Genomic DNA, 26,055 nt, shown 5'->3' with positions numbered 1-26,055 from the left:
TTAAATTAAAAGGATTATTTCTAACTGTGTACAATATTTTGACTTCACATTTTTTGAATTGGCGATGTTGTAATTCAGATGCAATGGACAAAAATTGGCGCACGTGAAAAAAACCGACCCGATTCGAATTCGGTTCACTGAATCTCGTGCAGGGAGTTGGCGTGGTCTGAATTGGTGCGTGCATCGATGAAAAAAATAAAGTAGATTCAGTTAATTTACATGTAGCCGTCACAGATTTAATATCATTAACGAATTGAAAATTGGAACATGTGTAACATATAGCTAATATAATAAAATAATATATCTCTAAAATAAAATAAAATAACAATCTGGCAAATGATACAAAGATGAAAGATGTCATACTTTAAAAAAAAAAAAAAACAAACCAACCATCGAATAATCAGATTATAATATTCATCGGATAACATTCGTGAATTTCCAAAATAATATGTACCACGCTGCGAATCGTAAACCCATCGCCGTCACCCTGAATTCTACCTGCTTTAATTCACGGGCCAGGCGCTCCCTCGTGATGGGGCCCGCGTGGATCATGAGTGTGGTTACAACTTTAGTGACTCCGCAGATTCCATGGTCACAAATCCAACGAGGCAACGACTCGAAAGCAACTGATGCCTTGCAGTGTATCGACAATATTTTGTTATATAAAATTTTAAATTAAAATTAAAATTAAAATTTCTGATTTATTTTTTGTAAATTGTAATTCCCCTTTCGTCGGAGCCAATCAACTGTCTGCCAAAAGATGTTTAACTGTATCGACAAGTTTTTTGAGGTCCCATCGTCCTCCTTTTTATTTCGACTGTGTACGCAGTTTGTTCCTTAATCTGCGTGACGAAATCCACGTTTCTCCAGATTGGGGATATTTCCGCATTGGTAGTTCGAGTTGGAGACGAAGATGAGGTGGTCCGACGAGGATCGGGCGGCGGCTGCGGCCGTCCTCGGCGGCCGCGCTTTCGAGTACCTCCTCGACCCCCGGCGCGTGTCATCCTCCGACCACCTCGCCGTCGAGGACGGTGTGGTGGAGATCCACGCCAAGCTCCGGGAGCTCGTTGAGGGCCGCGGCTCGCCCTGGACCTGCTGCGTCTTCTGGCAAGCGGCCCGGTCGCCGGAGGGCGAGCTCATCCTCGGATGGGGAGACGGTTGCTTACGCAACCTCGATGGCGGGCAGTGCCTCCAGCTGGACGCTGCTCGACAGAGGAAGCGGGTGCTGGAGCGGCTCCACGAACTCTACGGCGGCGGCGGCGAGGAGAACCGCGCGGTCGAGCTAGACCACGTGGCGGACGCGGAGATGTACTTCCTGGCCTCCATGTACTTCTCGTTTCCCTGCGGCGAGGGAGCGCCGGGGAGGGCTATGCTCACGGGGAAGCACGTCTGGATCGGGGAGGCGGAGCTCGGATGCTGTGACTACTTCGTTCGGGCATATCTCGCGCGGTCCGCGGGGTTCCGGACCGTCGTGCTGCTTCCGTTCACGACCGGCGTGCTCGAATTGGTCTCCACCGACGAAATCCCGGAGGACCCCGAAGCGTTAAAGAGGATTAACACTCTGTTAACCGCCGGACACGACGGCTCCACATCCGCCGCAAGCGCCGCCGCTTCTTCTTCGACGAAGGGTCCTAAAAAAATCTTCGTCGGCGATTTAAACGAGACGCTGATGGAGAATTTAGATCTGTTCCACCAGGACAGCTCTGGCAACCTCAATGCAATTCCGACAGCGGAGGAGGAACGGAGGCCGAAGAAGAGGGGACGGAAGCCAGCGAACGGGCGGGAAGAACCGCTGAACCACGTGGAGGCGGAGCGGCAGAGGCGCGAGAAGCTCAATCAGCGGTTCTACGCGCTGCGGGCGGTGGTGCCCAACATCTCGAAGATGGATAAGGCGTCGTTGATCGGCGACGCCATCGTCCACATCACAGAGCTGCAGCGAAGGGTCGGGGAAATGGAGGCCGCCCGCGCTTACAAGTGCGTGGAGCATCAGGTCGATGTGGGCGTGGCCGGCGGGGAGGTCGTCGTCCGCGTGGGCTGCGAGTTGGGTGCGCACCCGGCGGGGAGCGTCATCCAGGCCTTGAAGCGGTCGGAGGTCGAAGTGACAGACTCGAAGGCCACCGTGAGAGGCGACAGAGTGGTGCACACCTTCGTCGTCAAGTCTGCCGGCGACGCGGAGACGACCAGAGAGAAGCTGATGACTGCTTTAGGCCGGGGACAGAGCGCAACTCAGCAATCGACCAGCCATTAATTAATTGCTTCTTAATTTATTTTAATAAATCCGATGCTCGTGATGTATATTAAGAAGTTAAAGTTAAAATTTCATGTCGATCCATCTCTCGGCTTTGTGTTTACAGACGACTGCAGTAGCTAGGATGCTTCTACAGTCCACTGTCGCATGAACATGAAAGGGTTAATTTCGAATGTCACGCTCGTGATTTGTTGTTCCAATCTAATCAACTTATCTAACCAAATAAGCCTATCCAATATACAACTTGTTTGCCTTGCCATGCTCTTCTAATTCAATTGATTTTTTTTTTTTTTTTGTGTAATACTCAATTTAATTTAAGAAAAAGTGATGCGTCACCGGTTCCATACTATCCGAAAAAGATAGATTACAGAGGGCATTTGTCCTAAGCACAACTGACCTTTATGATCCTATTTTAAATAGGTGAAAATTAAATATCAGTAAGTTGGAGTTGACTGGATGGAAGAATACGTTGAAGCAAGGACACCTACAAACTCACAAAGAAAAAGGGGGGAAGGCAAGCATTAGCAAGTGGCACTACAAAAAAAAAAAAAAAAAAAAAAAAAAAAAAAAAAAGTAGCAAGTGCCACAGCATAGTCATTCCGACATTCAATTCTGACTAGGGGTGGGCAAACCTACGGATCGGATCCGATCCGGTATTTCGGATCGGATTTCCGCTTCTTTTTTTAAAAAAATCTGTGATCCGTATCCGATCCGGTATCCGACCACTATCCGATCCGAAAACACCGGATCGGATCGGATCGGACAGCCGGATATCCGCTGATCCGATTTTTTTCTATATTTTAATTTTTTTCATAGGCTTGAAAATGAATTTAACTCATAACTTCAAATGCCAAAATTACATGCATATTTCTTTTAAAACAAAATTACATGCATATTTCTTTTAAAACAAAAAGACATTGGTTCACCCAAATGACCCAATAGTTTATAATCTTTAAAGCTTGATCTCAATGGCTTGAAGTTCCGTCTACTCTGGTCTACTCTGGTTTCTAGTGGCTTCATCTCAAGTTGAGCTTATATTCTAGTATTCTACAATAAACAAAACAACACAGTATCACAACAACTTCACATATTTTATCTCAACAATTTATTCAATCAAATATTACAAGATGATGTACCTCGACAATTTTCTAGTTCTAATACGATAAACTTAAGCCATATAACTCTCATCATCAATTATAAAGCTTGGTTGCTCCGTAGTTAACTCCTTCATTCCTACAAAAATCAACAATGAACAACTTATAAATATCAATATTAGTATATTTTAAACGATATTAATCAATTAAAAATTAAATAAAATAATTAGAATATTAAACCTTCTTCGAGTTGCTCCAATGATGCCAAACTTTCCTCAATTACTACAGCCTTTGTTGTACGTTCCCAATCTTGAGTGCAAATAAGGGCCTCAACTATTCTTGGGGTTAAAGAAGTACGAAATGAGTCAAGGACGCGACCCCCAGTACTGAAAGCCGACTCAGAAGCAACAGTTGTCACAGGTATAGCAAGTACATCACGGGCCATCTTTGCAAGAATAGGAAATCTCCTTTGATTATCCTTCCACCACGACAATATATTAAAATTTTCACAATCATTCTCAAGCGGTTCTTCTAGATATTTATCCAACTCAGATTTGTTCCTCTGAGGATGATCAAAACCAACCTCCATTTGAAACCTTGAAGTCAACAACTTTGCAAAATCCATAACTTCCCCTTGACGATTTTCATTCCTATTATTCAATGCACTATTTGAAGCGGAACTTTTTTGCTTGTCTTCTTGAGGCATTGAAGAAGTATAGAGCTTGAACAATTCATCAATAAGAATCTTCACATTCAAATTCAAGAGTGTACTTTTGGTATCATCAAAGCAATTACGCACAACCCAATCAACTAGATGCATCTTATGCCTTGGATCAAGTAACATGGAGATAAATATCAAATAGTTGATGTTAAGAATGTCACCCCAATACTTATCATACTTTAGTTTCATTTGTTCTGCCATTTTCCTACATCCTTCATCATCACTTTTGCACAAATTAGAGATCTCTAAACCAATGGCAAACACACTTTGTGCACAACTATTGCAAGTGACATAACGAGAACCGGATAACATCAAAGTAGCATCATAAAAAATCTTCAAAATTGGCAAGAAATGACTAACCCTTCTCCAATCCTCATCATTAGGACCTCCACTCACCTTCATCATCTCCTTATAGCAAGAAGAGTCCCTAATTATCAAGTTATCAAATGCTTTCTTAAACTTCACAGCAGACTCAAGCATCAAATATGTTGAATTCCATCTTGTTTCAACATCCAAACAAACAAGACTTTTACTTTCTATCTTCTCTTCTTCTACACAAGATTTAAATTTTTGAAGTCTTGCAGGAGAAGATTTAACATATTTCACTATAGTACGAACTTTCACAATAGATGAATCCATATCCTTTAAACCATCCTTTACAACCAAATTAAAGATATGAGCAACACAACGAATGTGTAGAAATTTTCCATCCAAAATACTAGATTCCCAATGATTAAGTCTTCTTCTTAAATAATCAACTGCCAAATCATTAGAACTAGCATTGTCTACCGTTACAGTCATAATTTTCTTAAGTCCCCAATCAATCAAACACTTTTCAACCCCTCGACCTATCAAATGGCCAGCAAGAGGACAAAAATTAATGATCCTTTTATGCAAAACCCAATTCTCATCAATGAAATGAGCGGTAAGACACATATAGCTCAAGTTTTGACCGGAAGTCCATGCATCAGTTGTCAAACTAATTCGAGAAGAGAGCGTCTCAAAAATAGTTTTCAACTTTCTCTTTTCTTCAATGAAAAATCTATAACAATCTCTAGCAATGGTCTTACGTGATGGAATTGAAAATGCAGGATTCAAACACTTGCAAAAGTATATAAATCCCTCATGTTCTACAAAAGTAAAAGGTAACTCATCCACAATAATCATCCTAGCAAGGGCTTTTCTACAAGTTGTTTGATCAAATTGCCAACAAGATGGAAGAGAGATTGTTTCAAAGACACCATCATCACGTACAATAGTTTTTGTTTCAACTCTCATAAGTTTTTGCTTTTTATCCATATTAGCAGGAAGTTGCTTACATCTCTTGATATGATTAGCTAAAGGAGTTGTTCCATTTTTTGCAGCACAACCAATTTTTGTATCACAATATTTGCACTTTGCATAGTTTATATCATCCACCATTCTATCAAAATGAGACCACCAAATAGAACCCTTTCTCTTGTTGCCATTGCTAGAATTAGAAGAAGAAACATCACTAGAAGGATGCTTCGTAGGTTTTTGACTTGTAGAATTAAGAGATTCTTTTTTCTCAGACATAGATTTTTCACTCATACCTATAGATTGATGTAGACTATAAGTTTATAGCACTGATAAATAGGAGAATCACAAATCCTAACGAACTAATCTAAATTTAACACAATACAAATAAACACGAAGATTAATATAAATAAAACTCACCTGACAACAATTGTCAAGAAATAACCTTGAACTGGAGATAGATTTTCTTCTTTTCTTCCGTATGTTCAATGTTCAGAAACCCTAACCAGTAACCACCGACCGTCCACAGCCACCTTTTCTTAAAACCCCTAATGTTCAAACTCTTCCAATAACCAATATTTTAATAATAATATAATATTATTATAATAGCAAATAGATTAGCCACAGGCCCACATGGCCCAGGCCCACGTGCCACAGCCTAAATGTATTAGGTATATAATATTATCATAATTAAAAGTATATAATATATAATATATAATAATATAATAATTATTAAAAGAATAATATCATAATTAAAAGTATATAAAATAATAAATATTTTTTTATCGGATCACCGGATACCCGATTTTTTTTTCCTCGATCCGTATCCGATCCGATTATCCGGTAAAAATATCGGATCGGATCGATATCCGAATCCGATCCGTCGGATTCGGATTTTTTCGGATCGGATTGGCCGGATCAACAGATCGGATCAACGGATCGGATTTTTTTTGCCCAAATGGAAAAAAAATATAAGATGAATAATGAAGAAAATGAGTATAATTGGCACCACTTCTAAAGTGTACATGTGCCCGCGAGAGTAAAACTCTTTTATAATGTCTTTACTTTTCTCCTTAATCTTTTTCATTAATTGCATATCCTATTATAACCAAGGAAATATTAAATCAGTGTATTTTTACTATACTAAGCTATCTCATCGCTCATATCTCGTATCTGTATGATATCATAACACGTGCCCTTTAACATCCCCACACATAACATTTAAGCTACGTTTGGTTAAGTGTAATGTAATATATTTTTGATGTAATCAAATTTGTAATATTATCTTGATTAACAACCAGCGGCCGCCACCGTTGGCAACCGGCGGCAGTGGCGGCTGGTGGCAGGCGGTGGACTAGAGATATATTCAACATTCAAATTTTGGTTAAACAATGACCTCGTAATGTAATCGAATTACATAGTATTTGTTTTGTAATCCAGATTACAAATTTCATTATATTTTGTAATCGAGATTATATTACATTACAAATTTAAAAGTAAACCAAACAAAATAATCAGTCTTGTAATATAATCCTGATTATATTACAAGACACATTACACCATACCAAATGCCACCTTAATGTGATTAGGTTTGTAAACTTCATAGCCTATTGGATTTTCTGAGCTTAATCCTCATAAGAGGAATATAATGAGGGCCCAATTGGCTAATGCGAAATATAAGGATCAAACCTTGGGACATGAGTGAGTGGGTTAGATGGTGTGGTTGTTCATCTATAAGGATTGGAGGGGAGTTATACCACTAGAGTTGAAGAAATCTTGTTGGAGTGTGATAAAATGAGTTGATTAGACGAGGAAATTGAGGAAGCATTGTGGGTAGTTTTGAGAGCATGAAAACTAAAACGAAGTAATTAAAATAATAATGCAGAAATCATAAACACTCACATTGATCTCCCGAAGAACCGCAACCAAAGACGCCGGTCGATGAAGTCGTCGATGAACCGCCGGAGACGTCGTTGTTGCTGTCGCCGAGAAGATCACCACACGGAACCTTCTCGGACTCTTCCACAAACCAAATCCCGTCCCTAGCCGTTCTCTCTTTGCTCACTGATCACCTCACGCCTCTACTCGCTGATTACCTTCGCATCAACCTCTGCCCTCTCTGATTGCCTTGGACGCCTTTTATAAGAAGGCTGAGGAAGATGAAAGGGAAAGGACGCCCCTTCGTCTCCTTGGCGTTTCCAGCAAACTGCCGTTTGCGGCAGCGAAAGGGACGAACCCTTTCGTCTGCCAAGTATAACGCCCAACATCTCCCACTCGTCCAAGTCAATCCATATGGTCACATAGACCATGTCAGTCACATAGACTACAAGGTGATCAAGTTACGAAGACTGGAGCGAAATTAGTCACAAAGACCAAATAAGTCACGAAGACTTTATGAGGATCAAGTCACGAAGACCAGAGCAAAATTTAGTCACAAAGACCAAATAAGTCACACAGACTTTATGAGAATCAAGTCACGAAGACCAGATCAGAACATCCATTTCATACATTAGGGAAAATGGTTCGTGCGACAGCAAGCACAGTGAGCATTCAATTGCTAAGAAGATTGACACACCTTACTTAGTTGCTCCATAGAATAAATCAGAGACATAAATGTCCATAGAACGAATCATAGACATAAATGACTTGCCTTTACCCCAGATTAAATTATTTACATCATCATGAACATCTCTAATCCCTCATATTGACCATATGTCAAGAGCATGTTCAACACCTCCATCAAACAAATTATTCACAATTACATTTTATGTACTGAACTAAAAATGTAACCGGTACCAGTGAATAAATGTCGCAGATGTAAATCAATCTTAATCTTCCTTTTTAGCTAGAATCCATTCACTCTAATCAGTTGCTTTCCTAGTTATGCTCCATAGACCGAATCATCCATAGCCAATAGGAAACATGCTAAAGTAGCAGACACTGATCAGAACTTCAAGTAGACAGCTAAATAGTCACTTAGGGTAAAATTGAGATTAACTTATAATCTCAAGGGTCTCACATAGTAGAGAAGCAGGGATCCATTCTCTTACAACCCTTCTTGTCGCCATAGCACATGTGGTATGAATCACATGCTACGATGTTATTTTCTTTACCAAAAAGAGCGCATGTTTTTCCCAATTTTAACATCGTACAGATTTCGATCTAGACATTCCCAATGTCTAATCCTGAATTCAACATATGAATTCTAATCCGGCTTCAAGCAGATTCAGTAAATGGTGGGTGCATTTACTCCAATCATTACACAAATGATCTCATCTTGACACAAATATCAAGGCGACCTTAACTTATGGGTATGTCTCTATTCACAGCTACAAAAGCTGTCCCATAAGCAACGGTCTTACCTCTATTCGTACTTAACAAATAGAGATGATTGTCCATGTGAGTGGACCAATCCTAATCTGCCAACATGCTTATCGAGACTTTTATTCGAATGTAACAAAGACACATATACACTGAATAAATCATGGCATTTTATTTATCAAAATGTCTTTACAATTAGTTACATTCTTCGAAGTCCCAAAGACTTCATATGCCCATGAAATGACTCTTTAGTCAATGGCTTAGTAAAAGGATCAGCAAGCATATTTCGTGTAGGGATGTACTCAAGAATAATCTTTTTCTTGTCAACAATATCCCTTACAAAATTATACTTAATTTCTATATCCTTACCTTTGCTGTGATATTTGGGATCCTTAAAAAAAGCTATCGCAGCTTGACTGTCACAGTACACATTAACAGGACTCCCACTATCCTCAGCAATCCTCAGATGCTTCAGGAACCTTCTTAGTCAGATAGCCTCTTGCACAGTCGCTGCACAAGCCACATATTCAGCTTCCATTGTCGACAAGGCTACACAAGCCTGCTTCTTGCTGTTCCATGAGATGGCGCCATCATTCAGCAAGAAGACATAGCTAGATGTGGATTTTCTGTCATCAAGGTCCCCTGCCCAATCTGCATCTGAGTAGCCACTTAGGTTTATATCTGATCCTTGGAAATAGAGGTAATAATCAGCTGTTCCTTTAAGATATCTGAATATCCTCTTCATCGCTTTCCAGTGTCTCGATCCTGGGTTTGACTGGAAACGACTAACTAAGCCAACAGCATAGCTTATATCGGGACGAGTACACAACATAGTGTACATCAAACTACCAATAGCACTGGCATATGGTTTCTTCTTCATTTCGGCTATTTCCTCAGGAGTCTTTGGATACATACTTTTGCTCAAGACAGTACCTTTCGCAATAGGTGTCTGTTCAATGTTGCAATCTGACATATTGAAGTGTTGTAGCATCTTAGTGATATAAGCTTCTTGAGACAAATCCAAAAGCCTCTTTGATCGGTCTCTAACGATCTTCACTCCTAAGATGTACTCTGCTTCTCCCATATCTATTATGTCAAATTGTGATGAAAGCCAACTTTTGACTTCTATCACACACTTTATGTCACTTCCAGCTATTAGCATATCATCAACATATAATGATAAAATGATAAGCTTTCCTTTTTCCTTCCTTAGGTAAACACAATGATCCTCATTGATCATTTCGAAACCATAAGATAATATTACTTCATTAAATCTTATGTTCCATTGTCTTGACGCTTGCTTTAGCCCATATATAGACTTCCGAAGTCTACATACTCTTTTCTCTTGGCCTTCAGCAACATAACCTTCTGGTTGTACCATATAGATTTCTTCGTCAAGATTACCATTAAGGAAAGCCGTTTTTACATCCATCTGATGTAATTCCATGTCATAGTGTGCTACTATAGCTAGGATGACACGTATTGACACAAACTTTACAACTGGGGAGAATGTCTCTTCAAAGTCAATACCCTCCATTTGGGTATATCCTTTTGCAACTAATCAAGCTTTGTATCGATTAATCGATCCATCTGCTTTCCTCTTACTTTGAGAATCCACTTATTCCCAATAGCCCTTCGGCCCAGAGGAAGATCGACTAAATCCCAAACTTGATTCTTTCTCATTGACTCCATTTCTTCATCCATTGCAACTTTCCATTCTTTTCTAACTGAGCTGCTCATAGCTTCCTCAACTGTTCGAGGTTCCTCATCGTCAACTGGGAGAACCATTAATGCCTCATTCTAAATATCAAACCTTCTTCGAGGAATAATCTGACGACTACTTCTTCGAAGGTTAGACCGTTGAGAAACTGACTCATTCAGTGACAAATTACTCCCACTCGGTTGACTAGATTCAGGCATCTCCTGATTTGTTGATAAAGGAACATTATTCTCCTCCTCTATCTCATATAGAGGAATTGTCTTATCAACTTCACCTCGTGTTGGGAACTCAGTTTCTAGAAAAGTAGCATCTCTTGACTCTATTTCAGAGATGGTTCCATCTTGTCGCTCACCAATAAAAACATAACCTTTAGAGGTCTCAGAGTACCTTATAAAGATACACTTCTTACCTCTGGGTCCTAGTTTTCTATATTCGTGAGTCTTATCATGAACGTAGGTAGCTGACCCCCAAGGTCTCAGATTACTCAAATCTGGTTTTCTGCATGTCCAACGTTCATGTGGGGTAGATGGAACTGACTTTGAAGGCACTTTGTTAAGTATATAGGTCGCTACTAGCAATGCATCTCCCCAATAGGAGATTGGCAAATTAGCTTGCGCCATCATAGACCTAACCATTTCAAGAAGAGTCCTATTTCTTCTTTCAGCAACCCCATTTTGCTGTGGAGTTCCAGGGATAGTTAGCTGTCTAATAATCCCTTTCTCATTACACATTGTCTTGAACTGATCAGACAAATATTCCCCTCCACGGTTAGTGCGCAAGGTTTTAACCTTACGTTCCAATTGATTCTCAACTTCGTTCAAGTAACGAATAAAGCAATCCAATGCTTCAGATTTGTGAGAAATCAAATACACATGACCAAAACGTGTGAAGTCATCGATAAATGTAATGAAATAAGAACTCCCATTTCTAGCCTTCACATTCATTGGACCACAAATATCCGAATAAATTAATTGCAATGGTGAATCAGCCCTAATAGCCTTACCAAATGGTTTCCTAGTCGTCTTTCCAGCAAGACAATGCTCACATATAGATAAGTTAATCTTAGCATGAGTGCCTAAGATGCCCTCCTTAGCTAATCTATTCATTCGTTCTTATCCTATATGTCCCAATCTAGCATGCCAAATTTCATCATTAACATCAGCATTACTAGTAAGAGCAATGTTTGAAAAACAACTATTATTATTTGGTTCTACATCAAGAACCATAAAACCATTTGTTACATAACCATATCCAATTAACACAGAGTTAATTCGAAGTTCCACACAACGGCTATAAAAATTTACATTGTAACCTAAATCAAGAAGACAAATAACGGAAACCAGATTCCGTCGAATCTCAGGAGCGTACAGGACATCATGTAGAAACAAGGTGCCTCCACCACGTAGGTTGAGCTTGCAAGTGCTAATTCCTTTGACTTCAATTCTTGCATTGTTTCCTACATATATCCATTTGTTGCCAGCTGGTACCCGACGGTACTCCACATATGTAGCTCGATCACGAGCTACGTGGTTCGTTGCTCCTGAATCTACAATCCACAAAGGATACGAATCAGCTAACAACACTGTACTTGCAACATATTGCTCATGGAAAGAAGACAAAAATGGATTTACCTTTTTAGGCTCAGTACAATCCCGAGCAAAATGGCCCTTCTTGCCACAGTTGAAGCAAGTCAACATGCTCTTAGGTTTTTGTCCATATCTCTTTCCTTTCTTCTTGATTGGTTTTTCACAGCAACAGCATTAGCTTCCTTTCCTTTCCCCTTTCCTTTCTTGAACCACTTGTTCTTATTCTTAGAACCAGAACTTTCAGCTACAAAAGCTTGACCCGAAATCCTTGCGGATTCAATCCTCTCCGCCTCAAGTTCCACATGGCGTGAGACATCAGTGAAAGTCTTAATACTCTCACTATGGGTTAGGTTCTGTTTCATCGTTTCCCAAGAATCAGGAAGGGAACGGATAACTGCCTGAACATGTTGTTCATCGGTCAACGTATAACCTGCAGTCTTAAGCTCTCGAATCATGTTACCCATCTCCCTGAGATGTTGGGCCATGGTAACATTCGAGCGCTTCTTACAACTATCAAACTTGATAGTTAGCTGACGGAGCTTACTCAGACTGACTCCACTGTACTTCTCTCTAAGGGCTACCCAGACAACATGAGCCGATGGTAATGGCTTATATTCAAATACTAGGTCATCTACCATTGAACTAATCAATATGCCCTTAGCAATGGAGTCCTTCCTTTTCCATGCCTTATAGGCATCAAGGTCACGTCTGTGCTGTGCTGTAGAACCATCAGCTGGTTCTTCCATGATTTGGTTTACAGCCTCCAGAACTTCTTGTTCCTCAAGAACATATTGTATCTTGAGGTGCCAGATTTTGTAGTTATCCTCATATAATTTCTCACCCTTATTGAGTTCAGCTATGATGTTTTTAGTTGCCATGATCTACATAAATAAACAAATTATTTATTATTTCAGTGTAATTCATATATGTGCAACTATTTATTGACTCAGTGTAAATTAGAGTTAGTTTACAAAATCAAGTGATAATATTGTTTCCACTCATCATTTGTATGTTCTAATCTAATCAACACTGATCAATTATATTACACATATCCCAACTAATGAACAAATCATTTTATATGAACGAATCATATTTATATGAACTAATCATTTCCAAGTTAGTTAACATATAACATAACTTTTATTATATAATTCTGTTCGTACAAACCAACAGAAATTATTACATGACTCAAAAACTAGATAAGCTAACACTGTTCGTACATAACGACAGTAACAGAATACTAATAAACTAGATAAGCTAGCACTACTCCCACTAGGATAAATGCTAGAGCAGTGGGTAATTGCATCTCGTTTCTTCCAGATTCTATGATAGGTGGATCAGCCACAGATGTATCCATCAGATCCATCTCTGGATCTTCTACACACTCCTGAGGATCCTCCTCTGATCCTTCGGGATCCATCTCTAGATCCTCCTCAGGATCCATCTCTGGATCGTCCTCGGAATCCATCTCTGGATCTTCCTCAGAATCTTCAGGATCCATTTCTGGATCCTCTTCAAATTCTTCAAGGTTCATTTCAGGATCATCTTCAGATTCTACAGGATTTGAATCCTCCTCTAAATCTTCAGATTCCATTTCTGGATCCTCTTCAGATTCATCAGGACCCCATTGCAGATGAAGTAGCTGTCTGCACATCTCTGAGTATGAGATGTGCCCATCAGAATCATCCCAAAGTTGGAATGCTATCTGCCTCAGATGTTCCGATAATGAATAAACCAGAGAAAATCTTCTTTCTGTTTCCTGAACGGGATACCCTTCTTGCTCGAAATTCCAGAACAACCAATCGAGCCGACCAATAAGCCTACCGACTCCGTGATCCAGGTCATATTCCAGCTTCTTGATCTCCTCCCACAGCTCATGTTGTCGTTCATAGCGACCAGTCATCGTGTATATCGTTCTTTGTATCCGGAATTGAAAAACATGATGTCAGTACAAAACCGACTGACCAGTACAAAACCGGTCAAATTCAATTCCCACATATAGAACAAAATATACAGTATACACAAGCAATTAAGAAAAACAAATTTCCTTATTTTGGGGAGTCTTATGTGACTGGCACATTGGATTGGTCGATCATAAATCTGAATCTTAAGCTTAATCTATTGTTCTTATTAGAACTAATCTAATTGGACCTATGTTCTGTTTTCGTTTAAGCTCATTTGAGTCAATCACAGACTTATTAATCAAACTCAGATCCGTTTGATTTATTCAAATGCCCATTGAATTAAGTCTGACTCATTAGAACAAATCCAATGTTTCTGATCAAATTTGACACAACGGAACTAATCCGGTCATATTTGATCAGCCCAACTTCTGTAATCAAGAATACCCAATTAATTCAATAATAAACCGGACTGGTTAAACCAACAAATAATTTAAACCAGCTTTAGGTATCATTGAATCAAATTAGTCTACCTAAATCAATTCATAATTTAAAATAGACCTGGGTTTGATTGATCAAGTTGGTAGGGTTCTATTTTCTGTAAATTGAACCATAATTTAATTAAATATTTATTTATTAATTAATAACACATTTACTATATGTATTTAATTAATTAATAAAAATATTTAATCAAATATGCCTACTGTTCGGAGAAAAAAAAAATGTGTGCATGCCCTTTTTTTTTTCTTACACGTTTTTTATTTTATTTTATATATTTAATCGATTCAAATTCGTAATTGAATCGATTCAAAAATAAAAAAATTTGCATGCCGCACTGTGCTTCGTCAAATACCAACACTGTTCATTCCTTTTTCATTCGATCTTTAATCGATTCAGATTTTGAAATGAATCGATTCAAATATCGAAAATATTACTGTGCATGATTTTTAATCGATTGACGAATCGATTCAACAAAGCACTGTGCCGTCATTTGAATCGATTCAATTTTTTATTCAATCGATTCAAATATTTGAATCGATTGAACAATCGATTCAAACAAAAAATACACGCTGTTCGCGATTTTTGAATCGATTGAAACAAAATTTCAATCGATTCAATTCACTGTTCATCTTCTTCTTCGCAACAGAAGAAGAAAAAACACGAGCTTTTCGGCGTCGTTTTTCATGCTGTCAAAACTATACATGCTCTGATACCATTGTGGGTAGTTTTGAGAGCATGAAAACTAAAACGAAGTAATTAAAATAATAATGCGGAAACCATAAACACTCACATTGATCTCCCGAAGAACCGCAACCAAAGACGCCGGTCGATGAAGTCGCCGATGAACCGCCGGAGACGTCGCTGCTGCTGTCGCCGAGAAGATCACCACACGGAACCTTCTCGGACTCTTCCACAAACCAAATCCCGTCCCTAGCCGTTCTCTCTTTGCTCACTGATCACCTCACGCCTCTACTCGCTGATTACCTTCGCATCAACCTCTGCCCTCTCTGATTGCCTTGGACGCCTTTTATAAGAAGGCTAAGGAAGACGAAGGGGAAAGGACGCCCCTTCGTCTCCTTGGCGTTTCCAACAAACTGCCGTTTGCGGCAGCGAAAGGGACGAACCCTTTCGTCTGCCAAGTATAACGCCCAACAAGCATGACCCACACTGATTGGGAAATCCGATCGGAAGAACACTTCTGAGTTGATTAAGGGTGTTATCTCAAAGAGTGTTATCTCTTGGGATCGGGAAAATCCAATCGACAAAGAAAGCCTGAGTTGGATGAGTGGAGCCTCAATTTAGAGAATGTTAACCCTTGGAGTCAAGGGAGTTCGATTACTAGATCTTCTCTAAGCTAGGGTTTGAGGAAATTCGATTAGCAGAAATTTTCAAGTTAGTAGGACGGACCCTTGATTTAGAGGAAACATAATCGTTGGGGATCGATAAAAACCAACTGGATAATCGGATTGGGAGTCACTAATTAAGGAAGATGGGGCCGAGAAGATTAGGCCACTGTAATCTAATCGGCAACAAGTTTCTACATCTTGAAGGAACTTCAGTGAATCACTATATACATGGGCGGATCCAGAGATAAATTTTAACAAGGGCTAACAGAATATCTTTTGTAACATAATAAATATATTTAATAACAAAAAGTTCAATTTGACATCATAAAAAGATAAAATACTAAATTAATAAATTGCAATTAGACTATTGCTTATTGAAGTATCGGTTAACACTTGGTGACATATTAGGTGGTCATTGGATAAGAAAGAGGAGGCAACTGCATCCTGTGGCTTTTCATCTTTTGGAAACGCTGCAATATTTGCTCATTTTCAATTGTTGAAAAGATATCTTTCTCAATGTATATGACTAGACTGTCATTCATCCACTTGTCTCTCATTCTGTTACGTAAATCAATCTTTATCATCTTCATCGCAGAAAATACTCTTTCAACAGAAGCGGTCACAACTGGTAAAACTAATGACATCTCAATCAGACGATAAACCAATGGATAAGCTTGATTTTTTTAGAGTTTCAACAATTTTCTGAGCAAAACTTTCCAAATCTTCAATTCCAGAAAAATTTGGATCCTATCGTATATTATGAATGAAATTCTGAAGTTGTTGTTCAATAACTATACAATCATTTGTTAAGAAGTCCTCAGGATATAAATCACAAAGTCGACCGAGTTTCTGAACATTGAATTCAGAAAAAGAATTCCTTGGATGAAGACATGCTATATAACTAAGCAATTCTGTGACAACTTCTGAAAAACGAGTATTCATATCTTGTATAACTAAATCAACAACCTAACATTGTAATTTGCAAGAATAATAATTAATAAGTAAAAAAATCTTATTGATGAATATAATAATAATAAATTTCCTTTTTTAGAAATAATACCTGATAGAAAATCTCCTCATGATAATAATGCAGATTGGTGATGACTTGCCTTCTACGTCTACTACAACCACCAATCAAACAATTATCTTTCTTCTCCGGCACTGGGATCTCATTCAACTCACAAAATGTGTTGACTTTATCTGTAATTGTATGCCATCCTTCTTCCCTAAATATTTGAAATTGATCTTTCACACTCTCAATCAAACTTATGACTTGGACAATATTTTGATCCTTTTGTTGTAACACAAGTGACAACTCATGTGTCATTCCCAATATCATCTTCATCAAGTGCAACATAAAACAAACTCATAATTCTCCATTTTCTGAATCAAACTTTTGGCAACCCCTCTACTATCAAAAGAACTAGAATCATCACAAATATTCTCCAACACTTGTATCACTGAAGGCCACATAGATAATAGACGACCCAATGTCAAGTAGTGTGATCCCCAACGAGTGTCTTTTGATTTTTGCCACTGCCCGTACTAATGTCTCCACCCTCCAACATTGCAATAATCCTATCATGTTCAATTTGCCTAAGTTGATCTCTCCTTTTACATGATGCTCCCGTCGTATTGACAATCATAGTGACATAGTTAAAAAAATCACTCATATTGAGATTATTCTTGGCAACAGCAACAATAACTAACTGTAATTGGTGAGAAAGACAATGAATATACCTTGCATATGGATTTTCTTGCAAAATGAGAGATTTCAACCCATTGAATTCATCCCGCATATTTGAAGCTCCATCATATCCTTGACCTCTCAGTCTAGATAATGATAATCCATGTTTCACAAATAAAGCATCAATAGCATCCTTCAAAGAACGAGAGCTAGTGTCAGATACATGTATAATTGTAAGGAATCATTCAATCACCTGTCCTCTTTTGTTCACATATCTCAAAACAACTCCCATTTGCTCCTTCACTGAAATATCTCGAGATTCATCAACCATTAAGGAGAAAATATTGTTTCCAATATCTTCTGATCCGGTGGTAAGAACAGGGACCCCCCCTCTTAGGGAGGTCAACGCCACGTGAGAGTCAAAGGGTCAAACTACCGACCGGAGAAGGGGAGACCGGTCAGCCAAACGGGGTCACAGCGGAATCAAAAACAACCCGACGGGGAGTCGGGTCTCCGACCCTCATGGGGAACAGGATCGTCGGGCCGATCGGGGAGCCCACTTGGCCGAAGGCCTAAAGTAGCATTACTGTGAATAGTCAGCAGAGCACACGACCAGGAATCTCCCGAGCGGACCAGCACATACGACCGGCCGGATGTGAGGGGACTGCCGATCGACCAGACGCTCGGCAGGGCGTAAAAGGAGAAAAGGACAAGGGAACATCTTCTGACAGCGGGTATGTTCGATGATCAGGCCATACGCAGGATCTTAGGACAGGGTTCTGCTGTCCCATCAGAGGTGTGCTCGGACTGTAGCAGTATGGTGTCAGGTAAGCTTTTCTGACAAGCCCATACTGAGGTATGGGCTGAGGACACGTATTCGCCTCGGTATGTGTGCATGAACCCCTTCACAGCTCTATATAAGGAGCCTCACACTTCGCTGGAGGTACACATTCTCTGATATTGAGAGCCACTTCTTTGTTGTCCACTTGCCTGACTTGAGCGTCGGAGGGTCGTCGTCGGGAATCTCTTCCCGGCCCGACTTCTTTACAGGTTCGCCGGAGCGTCGTACGACCGGTCGGAGATCTACGTCAGCAACAAGGAGAGCGCCACGTGCCCAGCGTCCGTTGATTCAGCGATTCGGACAGGATCATCTTCGATTATGGAAAGTGTGATCTCAGAGGCACAAGCACACGTAAGGTCTTTTTGAATTGCTGGAGAAATCATTTGATTGTTTCCGGGAGCATTTTGATTAACAACTTTTGAAACTTCCTCATTTCGTTGATTGTACCATTGAAGCAATTCAAGAAAGTTCCCTCTATTTAAAGAATTATTTGACTCATCATGTTCACGGAAAGACAGTCCCTGCTTCAAAAGAAATCACGTAACATCCAACATTACTATTAAACGGGTGCGATAAGAAACCTCTATATCTCACCCATGTGCTTGTAATATATTTGAAACACTATGTCTTTGACCTTGAAAAGATTCAAACTGTACTCTAGCATGATTGTGACAACTATCTACGACATCATTATGCAAATTAAATCTTTCTAAAGCATTTTTTCAATTAATGAATTCTGTTTTTACAAAGACATCCTCTTTATATCGACCTCCTTTATTTGATGATTTAAAAAGATAATACCATAAGCAAAACACTGCATCTTTTGATATGCTATATTCTAGCCATGTATATATTTTATACCAACTATCTTGGAAACTCCTTTCTTGATTACCAAAATATTTTTTTGGATACATATGCCCAATTGGTTGGTAGGGCCCCCCTAGTCAAGTACTCTCTTCGGACTTGATCTCGAATAGAAATATCAAACTCTTCAATTAATTTTCGTAATCCAGGATCACTAACAATATCATTTAAATCTAATTCCACATGAGATTGAATTCTCACAACTTCACTAATATTAGGATCATTGGAAGAATCCTCACGAAAACGTTTAGGTTTAAAAAACCTCTCCATAATCTACATAAATAAATAATTAAAAATAAAGTCATGTATATGATGTAATTAAATTAATATTCACAAATCACAATTAATTTAAACCCTAAACCCTCTCATTTAAATTGAAATAAAAAAGTAAAAAAAGAAATAAGAATGGTAAAAAAAATTAACCTTGAATTATGTGAATGACTTGAGCAATGGTGGCCTAGTGGCTAGGGGCTTCCCAATAAGACAATGACTCTACAAAACAAGTGAGAAAACAACCCCAATGAGTTTACTATTTACCTCGAATAGCACTGTACCACTGAATAATATTAATTTTCATATTTGGTAATAGTAGTCAATAGAACAATTTAAAATAGAAGAGATTTTGAGAATAAAGTCACACATAATCCAATTAATGAATCAACACAAGAAAAAAACAGTAGAGAAAAACACAAGAGACAGAGGCAGCGGACCTAGTGGGCGGTTGCTGCAGTCGGTGGGCGATGGACCAGCCCCCGACGAGTGGCAGACTGGTCGACGACGGACTGGCAGACAGCAGAATCAACACAAGAAAAAAAAACAAAACTAGAGAAAAAAACAAAACTAGAGAGAGGCAGCGGACCTAGTGGGCGGTTGCTGCAGTCGGTGGGCGGCGGACCGACGGGCCTAGGACTGGTCGGCGACGGATTGGTGGGTGGCGCCTGGCGGACCGGCAGACAGTGGAATCAACACCAGAAAAAAAAACAAAGAAAAACAAGGAGGCGGCGGACATAGTGGGCAGTTGGCGGTTGTTGCAGTTGATGGGTGGTGGACCAACGGGCGGTAGATTGGTCGGTGGCGAACCGGCAGACAGCGGAATCAACACAAGAAAACAAAATAAAAGTAGAGAAAAAACAGAGAGGGAGGCGGCAGACCGCGGGCCTAATGGGCCACTGCTGCAGTCAACGGGCGGCGGACCAACGGGCGGCGGACCGACGGACTGGCGGGCGTCGGACTGGTGGCCGGTGGACGATAGAACGCAAACGACGGACGACGGACAGCGGAATGAAGCGCCAACTGCTGACTGCTGAGGCGGAGTCGCGATTCACGATCGCGAGGAGGGAGAAAGCACAATTGCCGAACTGACTAAGGCCGAAAAAACCATATGGATGACCTATTGGGCATTGAGCTTTAGGTGCAGCAAAGTGAGGCTTTTAAATTTTATTTAAAAAAAAATAAAAAAAAAAGATGAAAACCTCGTTGCTTCCGTTTTGTCCGATGTCGGACGTCGAACTTCTCACGCCGGACGCTGAACTTCTCATGTCGGACTCCTCTTTAGCTCTTTCTCTGATAAATCTTGGTGAGGACTTTAACCCCTTCCAACCCTCGCATAGATCCGCCCCTGACTATATAACTTTCGGAGTCTATAAAGTTCAATCGGTTATATAGTCACATTATGAGATCGGGCTTTGACCGTCGTGTCAGTAAGATGATTGACTATTTGATCTTACATGGAGACTTTCGTTATTACCTGTATCACTTTGCATGAGGAAGGTTGGGCACGCATATGGTTTAATACTCTTATCGATTCTTTCCCTCATTCTATCCACTCGATTCATAATGTTGTTTGACCGATTTGACCTCTTGGATTGATTCAATTAACTTGATAGACTTGACAAGCTCACTCTATCTTATTTTTGACTTGACCAACCAACTTGACTTGTTTCCTGTTGACAATTCAACTTGACTTCGTCTATTCATATCACATGACTGACCTATTAGCCTAATTCACTTGATTATTGGGTCCATTTAACCTGAATTAGACTAATTAACATGTTTGGTTCTATATTTTAACTTACCCAACATTTTCCAAACCCCAAATAACATCGCCAGTGGGCCTATCCCTTAATCCACACTAGCCAATTCACTCAATAGATATGTACTATTAATAATCGAATTACCGGATCTTTTCAAATTAATCGAATCTATCAAATTTTTTAATAAAAATTAAATAAATTAAACCAATGATTATATCAGTTAAAATTTAAAATAATTAATTTTTTCATCATACAAACAATAGACACTAAATATTCTATTAAACTTTTTAAACCTAGCAATCAATTACTATTTTCAATTTAATGAATTTAATCAAATTAAGTTTTTTAAAATTTAGATAATATTAGATTATCTGAATTAATTCATATTTTTTTATATAAAAAATTGAATTCTGAATCAAACTTTTAAATTTGATTCATGAATTAATTTGATGTAATTGACTTTTATCATCCTTATTACTCTATAATTTATCATTGACGCCATTTTTTAATAAAAAAAGATATTATTTTTGTTAGCGATATTAAATATAAATATTTTTACATATTTTTTTTTTTATAGAAATAGAGAAACTTGAAATTTTAATAGAGGAATAAATAATAAGAGAAAAATGCAGAATTTTTTTCCCATTTATTGGTAAGAATGTGATTTACCATCTGTAATTAAACAGAAGGGCCAATATGAGAGGCCCATTTATTAGTCAGGATCTGATTTCCCATCTTTAATTAAATAGAAGGGCCGAATGAGAGGCCCATTTATTAGTCAGGATCTGATTTACCATCTTTAATTAATAGACGGGCCAATACGAGAGGCCCATTTATTGGTCAGGATCTTATTTCCTATCTTTAATTAAATAGAAGGCCAAAACTTGAGGCCCATTTATCGGTGAGGATCTGATTTCCCATCTTTAATTTAATTCAATACAATCCAGCAGGATACAAGCTCTATAAATATGACAACTAGGGTTTAACGTGATCGTCGATTAGTTCAGAGCCGCTGCTCGAATATCGTCTCAATCTATCTTCATCCAGACATGGTCAGTCTTCATCTATTCCAATCGTCGATCCTTCTTCGATTTCATCGTCCTAGGGTTTCATCTCCATCTGTTAGACGCCGCTGTCGTTGCTATTCGTGCTAATGATATTTTTCTCCGTCCCTTTCGTCGTTTCGTTTTATTCTGATGTGGTCTTTGTTGGAGTATTGGGTAGTCGGCAAAGGGGAGAGCTGATGAAACTGTAGCTCTGGAAAAACCCACAGGTTCTCTGTGGAATCCCAGCCCTTTCCGCCCTAGATCGAATTCTATGGCATCATAGTACGGGATCTGCGCTTTTCGTTCCTCGCAACCCCGCCTCCAATGGCCATTACATTCTTATTCTCTTTCTCGACTGTGGATCTTTGTTTCTTCCTGGATTCTTTATTTGGATCTAAATTCACATTGTCATATTTGTTTTAAGTTGATTGATTCAAAAACTTTTGTTGATTTCTATTGCGTCCATTAAATCTTTTCGATGCTTTAACTTATTTCTTTTCTGTAAAAATGGTTTTTTTGAATGATTGAATCGATTCTACATTGGTTGCATCTAGATCAATCAAAATCAAAATTCCATTTTTGAAGAGTTAGGAAATGAAAGAAATCGAAAGCCTTGGCTCTTTCAAATTATGCTTTTTTTTTTGTTAGGTGGAACCATTTTTTCGGCTTCAACATTTCTTTTTTTTCTCGTCCAACGTCACATCGGACGGTGAAATTCTTTCCTAAACGCTACGCAGATTTGTCTCTCTCATATTCGGCATACGTCGTTCTAGGGTTTCCTTACCCTCCTGTTCACTGTTGCCGCCATTGACGTTGGTGCTTCTTACTGGCCTTTTGTTCTAATGAGGCAACCCCGCTGGATTCCTCGGCGCGGATGATGAATCGCGGAGAGTGAAGGGAGAGAGGGCCAGAAATTCTTCTTCGGGTCAAAGGCCCGCAATCATCAGATCTTGCCGCCTCCGCTGTCCTCAACAGGGCGTCTCCGGATTACCACCATGTTAGTTCACTTCTATGTCGTTTTGATCCTTCTTACGTAAGACGCTCATCCTCTAAATTCTTGTCCAGTGAAATCAGTTTCTTTGGACAGATTGAGTTTGCATTTGATCATTCCTCGAATGCTAATTTGATATCAAATTCTCTCTTATATCTTCCTCTGTCCGTAGATGGTGATCAATTGCAAGTTTGCAGCTTTGTTGGATTTCTATGTGCTTACATGTTCTCTATAATTTTGTCTTCACCCTGATGGAAAAATGTGACAGTGCGATTCCCAGGTCTTTTTTACTTGATTTAACTATTTAGATTTTCTGATCCTGTTTAGTGAACAATTATGTGTTTTATTCTGTGCTATAAAGTTCCGTGTATTATTTTTGTTTATTTTTTCTCTTGTTTTCTTTTGTTGATTAACTAAATGACTTATTCATTCAATTGATTTCCCTAGTTTTCTTCTGCTATGTTTTTTCCCTTGTTCCCCCACAAGTTGCTATGAAGAGCTGTTAACATGTAAGGAGAACTCTCGACAGTTCTGTTCTCCAATGAGATTTTCTTGTTACGCTTGGCTTCTGAGCTTAATTTTGCTCTTCTATTCATGAGTCCCTTTCTTGTTACATTTGTCTCATCCTTTTTCCTTTTCTTTTACCTGTGGTGTTCTATTTTATCTCCTCTATTCAATCAATTTTATAACTACCCTGTGTAAGTAAATACTACCGACGTGTTTTTCATGTACTCTTTTCTTTGCATTGCTCTTTTGAAATAAGTTTTCACCAATTAAATGCGATCCAATTTCTGTTAGTTATTTTGTATTCAGGTGACTGATAATTACTACAGACCGGATCTAACTAAGGCTGCTCTTGCACGGCCTAGTTCAGTTCATTGCAGTCTTAGAGTTGCAAACAACAAAGAAATAGGTCGAAGGGTGGTGCCTGGCCACCAATTTAGTTCTCCCTTCTCTATTGGTGTTTGCGTACTCACTCTCAATGCCCTATCTTACTTTAGAAAATATTTTCTATATTCTGTCTTGTTTTATTTAGAAAAGATTTTTGTTATTTTTATTGGTTTTTAGTGTATGGATGTGGGGTCTTGATTTTTATGGGACAATCTGTTTGCATGTTTTGAATTTGACAAAGCGGCATGGTGTTTTACTACTTTTTTGTTCTGAAGTATTGCTTGATTTCATTTCTAATTTAAAAATTATCGTGAAAAATGTTATAAAATGAAAATGTTGAATGACTGGAAATATTTTTTTTAATATAATTGTTATTTTTCAGCGACAAGTGTTATTCCTCGTTTTCTTAGAAACAGAATTAGTGTTACTTCCTCCGTCTTCTTCTTCCCAACCCAAGATTCCTTAGCCTTCGTTTCTTTGAGATGGTTTTGTGGCTAATATATGAAGTGTTGTCATTATGAAATTTGAAATTGAAGTTTGAATCTTGACTTAATCAAAGTACATATTTCACTCATGAGGCGTTGGGATGAGTCGCCTATTGCCATTAAGATTCCTTAGCCCCCGTTCTTTCCCTCCGCTTCCTAGAGAGTGATCATTGGCGGGAGCTCCAAGTAAAGGAGCAAGGTGGTGATGGGGGAGGGGAACCCTTCCGGCAGTGGCTAGCAGTCATTGGTGCATTGTACGTGACTGTTTTCTAATGGAAATCATATAGGGTGTCTATCGGTTGGCATGACATTTCAAATTCTAATTCAGAGCTGAGAAGGCACTTTTAAAAGTTGAATTCAAATTCGAACTCAGAGCTAACATGACACTTTCAAAATTTGAATTCAAATTCAAAATCAAAGCTGATACGATAACTTTAAAATTCGAATTCAGTTTTGGCACGATATTTAAATTTTGAATTCAAATTTGATTTTAATTTCTTCCCCCTCTTTCTCGGTGACAGTTGGATAACATTTGAAGAAAGATTTTGCTGTGGGCTTGATCCAACCCACTGCAGGTGGCTCACGGACATATCTCCACCGAGGAGAGTAGATCTCCTTGATCACTTTTTTGTGGTATAGTAGATGTGTCACTCATATTTATAGTCGGATTATGGTCACGATCTGACCGCAATTGGTTGCGATCCCTTCTTGGATTCACCATCCACATTAGGTTATAGTTTGGTTCGGAGCGGGCGGTCGGAGGATGCTTGAAGGCCTCCGGTGGTGGATAAGTGGTCAGGTTACTGGGCGTCGAGCGAGGATGTCCTCCGGACGACCTCCGGCCGCTCGCTTCGAACCAAAGTATAACCTGGTGGGGACGGCAGGAAGAGATCGCAACTAATTACGACCGGATCACGGCCACGATCCGACCGCAAATATGAGTGGCACATCCCTGAACCACAAAAAATGGTCCAAGAGATCCTGCCTCCTTCACCAGGATACCTCCACACCGATGGTGGTAACCTGCTCCGGCCACAACCGAAGCTACTCCGTTGGTGAAGAAGCCCCCTTGCTTAGGTTTTATTGATGAAGTGAGTCTCCATTGTTGGTGTAAGATTGGACCTAAGGAGCGCATTTGGAGAAGGGTGGAGGATGCAACCGACCATGGTAGATGTTCCGGCGAGGCGACGAAGTGGAGAGGTTGCTGGTGCTCCAGTACAATGAGGAGGGAAAGGAGGGCTGTTGGACTTTGGGCACAAATTTAAAGCATGCACAGAATCTTCTAGCACAGTACGGAAAACGTATCAGATTGTTTCTGCCATTCACGGTGTCGTCTCCAGCCATGGTCGTCGACTGTTCCGCTAGGTGAAGGATGAAGTGGCAGGGAGAAGGCCAAAGATGATGCTGCGGTGGACTTTTGGGTTGGTGAGTAGACTGCTGCTGGTGGCCAGAGCTCTGGAGTGGAGGCTGGAACTTCATTGGTTTCATGGAGGTGCAGATC

The 26,055-nt window shown here is 39.4% G+C and overlaps 2 protein-coding genes, 1 long non-coding RNA gene and 1 other non-coding gene across 4 annotated transcripts; 3 read left to right on the top strand and 1 right to left on the bottom strand.

The window, feature by feature from the left end:
- The first annotated feature begins 780 nt into the window (after window positions 1–780).
- On the top strand, window positions 781–2,351 carry LOC121976130 (transcription factor MTB1-like). The gene has a single exon (XM_042528141.1). It carries the CDS (start codon window positions 914–916, stop codon window positions 2,246–2,248), a length of 1,335 nt encoding a protein of 444 aa, XP_042384075.1. The 5' UTR covers window positions 781–913; the 3' UTR covers window positions 2,249–2,351.
- Window positions 2,352–16,120: 13,769 nt separating this feature from the next.
- LOC122041607 lies at window positions 16,121–17,734 on the bottom strand. The gene is made up of 5 exons (XM_042601359.1): window positions 17,657–17,734; window positions 17,457–17,596; window positions 16,777–16,942; window positions 16,514–16,682; window positions 16,121–16,341 (listed from the first exon to the last, which is right to left on the bottom strand). The coding sequence occupies exons 1-5, from the start codon at window positions 17,732–17,734 to the stop codon at window positions 16,121–16,123; spliced, it is 774 nt and encodes a 257-aa protein (XP_042457293.1).
- A 4,400-nt stretch (window positions 17,735–22,134) lies between these two features.
- Window positions 22,135–24,281, top strand: LOC121976123. The gene is made up of 2 exons (XR_006110552.1): window positions 22,135–23,458; window positions 23,992–24,281. It is a non-coding gene; the product is annotated as an uncharacterized LOC121976123 (long non-coding RNA).
- LOC121994938 lies at window positions 23,664–23,755 on the top strand. The gene has a single exon (XR_006115819.1). It is a non-coding gene; the product is annotated as a small nucleolar RNA R24 (small nucleolar RNA).
- Window positions 24,282–26,055: the final 1,774 nt, after the last annotated feature.

Source organism: Zingiber officinale, chromosome 1B (genome assembly GCF_018446385.1).
Source record: "Zingiber officinale cultivar Zhangliang chromosome 1B, Zo_v1.1, whole genome shotgun sequence".
Classification (NCBI taxonomy): domain Eukaryota; kingdom Viridiplantae; phylum Streptophyta; class Magnoliopsida; order Zingiberales; family Zingiberaceae; genus Zingiber; species Zingiber officinale.
Note: the sequence above shows the minus strand (reverse complement) of the source record. Positions and strands in the feature narration are given on the sequence as shown.